Source organism: Alosa sapidissima, chromosome 21 (assembly GCF_018492685.1).
Source record: "Alosa sapidissima isolate fAloSap1 chromosome 21, fAloSap1.pri, whole genome shotgun sequence".
Lineage (NCBI taxonomy): Eukaryota > Metazoa > Chordata > Actinopteri > Clupeiformes > Clupeidae > Alosa > Alosa sapidissima.
This window is the reverse complement of record NC_055977.1, coordinates 18,190,277-18,197,776: the sequence shown is the minus strand read 5'-3', so window position 1 is coordinate 18,197,776 and position 7,500 is coordinate 18,190,277. Positions and strand designations below refer to the sequence as shown.

Genomic DNA, 7,500 nt, shown 5'->3' with positions numbered 1-7,500 from the left:
TTCATTGATTAGGTTTACATACTGTACGTTGTGTTTCATATCAGGGGGAAAATTTTGGTACTGAATCGTGGCATTCCACCTTCCCTTAGCAGTGACGGGGGAGTGTGAATCCCCCCACACTGGCTTAAAGCCACAATAGACCAGACAGATGGGGGAGAAGTCTGTTTTGGGCAGCACGTCACAATTTCATCTCCAAAACGCTTCCTAAAGTGGCCTCACGCTGCATCATTTCACAGTGCTTTATATTCATCAATCAGCCGCAATCAAATTTTTACGGAGCCCTTTTACGGCTGAGTTATTGTGGACGCCTGAAAGTGTATCGTGCTGCCTGTTAAAACTCAAAATGAGTTTTGTAGAAGACTTTAGGAAGAAAACATCCATACGGTTTTTGTCTCACACATAAATAACGGTGAGCAATAACAGTTAAATCCTAATTGAGAGGATTTTTTTGTAACCTTATTGTACATCCTTTTGTTGAATAAAGAACAGTTGTGCTTTCAGGCAATAATCCTATCGAAACGGTTAGCCCTTGTGATAAGATACAAGTGAGGGGACAATGTGTAAATTGGAGTGTCGCCTGGGAGAGGGGCTATTTTGAGATGTGCTGCTTGAGTACAGAGCAAGCCCCTTTGTGTCTAGCAGAAAGCACGTTTTTACAGAACTCTAGACACACACACACACACACACACACACACCTGCACACACAAAAACTCATGCAAAACCCCTCACATCGAAACAGGCACAAATGCACAAGTCATTTTCTGTGTTTGTGATGACCCTGAAACTTATTTGTCCTGTGCCCGGCCACTGCAGCAGAAGAACAGCAGAAATCCATCTGCACACATTACCTGTAGCAGAAAAGCCCTGGCTTGTTTCTCCCATGATGCTTTGGGCTTAGCTTGATTGACCATTTTCCTCCTCAACCTTCAGGAGGTAGATTTCACTGAAGCTGCTCTGTGATTTTGAGGTTTATGAGTGAGAAATGTTGTTAACCAACTGTTCTGGGATCTTTAGAAAGGAAGAATAGTTTCAGGAAATAATCCTCTTGAAACGGTTAGCCTGTGTGATGAGATACAAATGAGGGGACAATGTGTAAATTGGAGTGTCGCCTGGGAAAGGGGTTATTTGGAGAAGTGTTGTTTTAGTACAGAGCTAGCTTCTAGCTGTGTCTAGCGGAAAGCAACATTTTACAGAACTCTATTTATAGAGACCAGAAATGTCTCTCCCCCCCTCACACAACTCGTTTCAAGAAAAAGACCAGAACATCCTCAACCCCCTGGATCTTGTGTCGATTTAGTTTTCAGCCGTCTCAGAGAAAGAAAGTTGCTTTATAGAGAATTCGGAAATAACGGAATTAACATAAGTGCTTTTTCAAGGCCTGGTGAATTAAATTGAAATTCAGTGCCAACAACCAGTTTCCTGTTAGTTTGAATAAATGTTATTACACAGCATGATGTTAGGAACACGGGTTCAAACATTTAGATTCTACACAAGTAGAAACAACAAAAAAAGTAGAACAGACTGTCAAAACGGCCCTTTTTTTCTTCCTTTCAGATATACGATGCCTTTAACCTCTCCAAATCTCCTATTATCCCCCAGGAAACCCTTTAATCCCCATTCTACCTGTCTCCTCTCTGTCTCTACTGCAGCCCCCCCAACACACACACACACACACACACACACACACACACACACACACACACACACACACACACACACACACACACACACACTACCCCGCCCCGCCACCCTCCATTCATTCTCTGAGTGAGAGCTGCAGCCCTGCTCTGCTGGTCTGAGAGATCGGGGCAGGGGGCCGTAAAACCAACAGTTGTTGTGCAGCAGATGGAGCTGTTTTGTTTAATGGCGGCATTTCTCCATGCCATAAAAAGAGTGGTGCTGGCTGCTTCTTTAGCAGCTGTTAGGAGATTTACTCTCCTGCTCTACAGCGGTACAGGGGGAGGGGAGTGTGTCACTGTACATTTAGATCGTGAGGAGTTGTGGGAAAAAGGTACCCCATACATTCTTTGTAGAATTGTATAGAAGGTCATGGAGAAATCAGTATTGTGTGTGTGTGTGTGGTGGTGTGTGTGCGGGTGTGTGTGTGTGTGTGTGTGTGTGGGTGTTCATCAGATGTTTTACGATTGCATCAAAGATCCTTGATTACTAGCTCCGCTTTAACCCTCTCTGATTGTATGTTTGTGCGCATGATGGCCTTTGTGTGTGCTTTCTGGATCTTATCAGCTCTTTTGCCTTCTTGCTTGCCAACTGAGGGGAGAAATAGTTCAAAGGGAACCTTTTAACCAGTGGGATAGAGTTCACCGTGCATCTGTTTGGGTATGTTTGCATGTTTTGGTGTGTTATTGAGGTTTGTGAGATGCACCTGTCCCCATGAACAGCCCAGAGCAGGCCAGACAAGAGGATTAAGTAGGGCTGCAAAATGTCCCACCTGGGCTGCTGTATGGGCCCATCCCTCACTCTCCCCTCTCATCCCTGCTCGACTGGATGGACAGCAGAAAGCGGTCGCCCACGCGTTCCAATCCACTCTCCATCCCTGCCCATTCCCCTCCATCCCTGCCCATTCCCCTCCATTTCCTCCCTCTCTCCTCTCTTCTCTGCCTCTGCCACCGCTTTCTCCATCTATCCTGTTCTGAGCTTGGCTACATCTGTTAGCAAACCTGCCATACTTCTCTCTCTCTCTCCCTCTCCCTCTCTCTCTCTCTCTCTATCTCTCTATCTCTCTCTCCATCGCTCTCTCTCTCCCTCTCCCTCTCCCTCTCCCTCCCTCCCTCACCCTCACCCTAATGGCGTGGGCCATTCTTATGAGCCATGGCTAGCTGGAGACAGCTGGGTCTCCTCTTTTCAGCCAGGTTATGGTCAAGGATGCTGCCACTCCGGAGTGGTCTGAATTGTTCTCTTTACCTCGTTTACCCCCTTCCTATAGGTTTGTCCTTCACAAGGCAGAAGGTCAGATTTGAAGAAGAGCTTTGGGTTTGTGTGTTTGTGAAAAGTGGCATGGAATCGTTGAAACTAGCAGCAAACGTGACTGGAGGGAAAGTTGGTATGGTTGCGGATTTAGTTTGGGTGCAATGCAAAAACCATGGAAGCACTATCGGCTGCGCAGTTGGCACGGTCAAGAGTTTGGTGTCTTTTGGCAATATATTTGGCAAAGTCATCCTGTAGAAAACTTTTTCTATATTTTGAAAATGCCCCCAGTATTTTAGTTCAGTTTAACTCGGTTGCCTCAGTAACTGATGCCTGAAAAGGAGAGATAAGAAATGGTGAGAGGAATGGAGAGAATGAGGGGGAATAAGAGTCTATTGAGACTCAGTTTCAGTTTGATGAATGTGTTGAATGATTGTGTTTGTTTGCAACACTTCCTTCCTTCTCCGGTTTGTGAGTATGTATTTGCAGAACACTGACTGACTATATGCACATTTCTTAAAGTTGTGTGTGTGTGTGTGTGTGTGTGTGTGTGTGTGTGTGTGTGTGTGTGTGTGTGTGTGTGTGTGTGTGTGTGTGTGTGGCACTGACTTATTATGGCATGAAATGTTTTGATGTGATTGCATCAACTGGGAGAATAGAAGTAGACAGACACATTAGAATCGAAAGCCTAACTCCGTGGATCCCTTTTATGGGACCAAAATAAGCGTTCACTAGTATCCTACCATATAGCCACTAATTAACTCATTCTTCCTCACTCTCTATTACAAGACTTCCAATTCAACTGAAATGTGAAGTAGTAAATCAACAATATCCTCTGTACTTTTTTCTGTGTTCATAATACTGCTGGATTGTTTAAACTCCAAGGTGTTAAAAAATGACACGGGCGGGCATCCTGAGTAAGAACACAAAAGGCCATTATTTTTTAATTAAAGCATGTGTACTAGCGTAAAGGTCATCATCTCTCAAACGATGGTCGCAAACAGTGCGGTCTGCTCTCAGAAGTTCCCTGAGGTCATTAGAAGCCTGTGCTGTTTTATAAGCCAGCAAAACACTGTCCAGCTTAGTGAGGTGGAAACAAAATGGCCAGACTTTTCCTGACTGTAGTAGCAGTTGAGTAGGATGGAGCCAACAGTTTTCCGCCTACGGTTCTCTCCCAGGTGGGCCATTACTGTGGGTTGTCTAAAAAGATTGGGGAGCTACAGAATTTTTCACCATTCTACCTGGGTGGCTTTGGAGTCAAGGAATGTGACAATTTTTAAACCAGCCTGGCTCTAGAGGAGCTGTCTGTGTGTGTGTGTGGGTGTGTATGTATGTGTGTATATATGTGCCTGTTTGTCTTGCATAAACATGGCAAAATGAATCCGAAATCTCACACAAAATCTTTATATTTTTTTCTCTTTTCTTGTCTTTATTTATTTATTTTTGAGGGACTGTTCTGTGTTTTAATGATCAGGCAGTGTGAAGGCTGCCCCCGGTGGGCCTTCGGGGGTCAGACGGAGCACACTCTTTTCAGAGCATTTATAACGCCCGCACCTGTCTTTCCCCGCACTTTAATTTCCCAGGGTGCACGCCACTGGTTTACTCCCCATAAATTGCCGCGGCACCGGAGGCATTTTTCTCCGACGTGAGAGCCTCCACCGCCACTCGCGGTGCTTATGCGAGGCGCGTAACTTTTTTTTTTTTTTTCCCTCTCCGCTCTAAAGGCAGAGGTGGTGGAGAAGAGAAATGAGCTTCCCCCAGAATATAAGCGGGTTTCCCTGTGCAGAGTTATTCTGGATCGGAGGTTCATTCCTTATGGTCCATGCAGGCTCTGCTCCGCTCTGTAAGAGGATGAACCCGAGGGTGTGTTCATTTTTTGCAATGATCCATGCCTTATTTTTTGCTCTTATCTTATGCATGATTAATCGTCTGTGTCTAGGGATTCTCTTCTACAGTGAGTTTTACCCTGCCTAATACTTTTTATAAATTGTACATATAAACATATGATACACTGTACTCATTTTCTTTGGTTAAACTACTCTGAATGTTATAGGAACATTTATTTGTTCATCCGACTCTTTCATATTTAGAGGTTCCATTTGGTAAGAACGATATTTAGGGAAAGTTCCATTTGAGGACTGTGTGTGCTCCCTTGGAGTGGTGGGGCGTTTTGTACGTGAAAGGTGTGTACTGTAGGTTTCCTAGTGGAGAGAGAACATGAGACTGCTGTACCCCCCCCCCCCCCTCACATCCATCTCCACGCCGGTCCTCCTGTCTCTCGATTGGAAAGTGCTGACTCGCCGCCGCTTTCATTGTTTGCTAAATCTTCTCGGTCATCTGTCAGATCAGCACTGATCCAGTTCTCTTCCAGTTTATTTCCCCCTCCATCCGCAAGTCCTGCTGCCATCTAGTAGAGTACGGTAAATATCCCTTCTCCTGAACATGTGTGGGTATTAGCCTGAAGCCATCCTAGCATGAGATTAGCGTATGTTTCCTCAATGTTCCCCAGGTGATCTGTTATAATCGCACATATGATCTGATCAAGCCAGGCGGTGATTTATGTGCTCTCAAACTGGATTTCCCCTACTAAAGCATACGATCTTGTGACTCTTCCATCCGTCACTCAGAAAGACTGCTCTAGACGCACACTCCGTTTTTGCCGGCTGTGTGGATTACATGCGAAGTAGGCTTCAGTGGAGGCTCAGTGCAGATCTTTATCCCCCCCCCTCTCTTTCTCTCTCTGGACGAGACCCTGGTGGAACATGACCTGATCGCAAACACTCTGCCTCATTAATTGGAGAAGTAGGAGAGAGGAGAGTGCAACAATAAGTGGCAAATTTGTATTCAAGGCTGGTTTGTGTATGTGTGTGTGTGTGTGTGTGTATATGTGTATATATATATACACACACACACACACACACACACACACATACAGCAATGTGCTGGAATTGGCATTCGTATCCCATGAGCACAATCACAGGAATTCATATTTGTGTGTGCATTTGCATTCATGTCCCGAGTGGGCTCTCACACACACACACACACACACACACACACGCACAACAGCTCCCTCCTACCCACCCATGCACTCCCACATGTTGAACACACACACCACACATAAACACAACAGACACACACACACACACACACACACACACACAACAAACTCTGACTCGCACACAAATCAGCATACTCAGTACTACCTAGTCTTGCTCCATGGTTGATTCACTCTGTATTCCCTGTCTCTGTCTGCCAGAGTTCCAGTGGGTGCGCGGGGACGTCTGCGAGGTGCAGCTGATGGTGTATAACCCCATGCCCTTCGAATTGCGTGTGGAGAACATGGTAAGCATGTCTGTCTGTCTGTCTGTCTGTCTGTCTGTCTGTCTGTGTCTCTCTGTATGTCTGTCTGTCTGTCTGTGTCTCTCTGTATGTCTGTCTGTCTCTCTCTCTGTTTGTCTGTGTCTGTCTGTCTGTCTGTCTGTCTGTCTGTCTCTCTCTGTCTGTTTTTGGCCTCACCTTTACTCTTGTTAACAGCATACACACCACAAACACACTCTGTTTAATTTGTTTCAATGTGATGTGAGTTGACACTCACATAAAAGTTGATAAGCTGATAAGTAAGTTGATACTCACATCACTTAAAAACATTAAGTAGTAATTTGAATCAATTTGAGTCGTCATTAAAATAATATGTCCTGTATTTTTGGACATTAAGCAATACTCTGCAAACGCATAGGCTCGTTGCAAACCGTGTGTAAGCAGAGAGAGAGAGAAAGTGAGAGAGAGAGAGAGAGAGAGACAAGCCTTTGGATCCTTTAGCGTGAGCCATGTCATCCTGTGAATGGACCTCGGCGCTTGTCTTTTTAATCACCTCCTTACATACTCTTAAAAGCTCCAGCGTCTGACACTTTAATGCTGTAAGATTGGCGAGGGAGAGAAAGAGATAGAGAGAAAGAGAATGAGCTTGAAGAGAGAGAGAGAGAGAGAGAGCAAACCCCCCTTGATCCGTCTTCTGAGACACAAAGTTCCTTTTACAAAAGAATAGTTCAGACCTCCCAAGAAGCCATTAAGATATATGATTCCCATGTCCTCATGTCTGTCAGATAGAGAGTGTGCATCTCTATTAAAGTAAATGAGATGGGGGAAGTGTGTGTGTGTGTGTGTGTGTGTGTGTGTGTGTGTGTGTGCGCACTGATCTCTCCATGCTTAAGCCTCAGGTGTAAATGAGAATAGCGCACTCCATGTTTAATCAAGATGCATCAGAAGATGAGGTCATTTATTCCCCAAGCGTGTGATTGGTCTCCCCCCGCTCCTCTCAATATTTTCATGCTCTGGTAGTTTATCTCTTCACCCCCAAGTCCCAATGTTCTCCAACTATTTTCGTTCTTTTACTTTACCATCTACTTTTCAATCCCCGTCATGTCCCTTTACAATCATTTATTTTCTTTCTTTCTTTCTTTCTTTCTTTCTTTCTTTCTTTCTTTCTTTCTTTCTTTCTTTCTTTCTTTCTTTCTTTCTTTCTTTCTTTCTTTTTTTTTTATTCCTTTCTTTCTTTGTTTTTCCTTGTTCTTCTGA

At 44.6% G+C, this 7,500-nt stretch overlaps 1 protein-coding gene across 1 annotated transcript in view; it reads left to right on the top strand.

Moving 5' to 3' along the window:
- trappc9 (trafficking protein particle complex subunit 9) overlaps positions 1 to 7,500 on the top strand; it is a 243,456-nt gene that overhangs the window by 42,522 nt on the left and 193,434 nt on the right. The window contains exon 14 of the mRNA XM_042076112.1: positions 6,182 to 6,267. Within this exon, the coding sequence (XP_041932046.1) occupies positions 6,182 to 6,267 (86 nt within the window). The remainder of the gene's footprint in view (positions 1 to 6,181; positions 6,268 to 7,500) is intronic.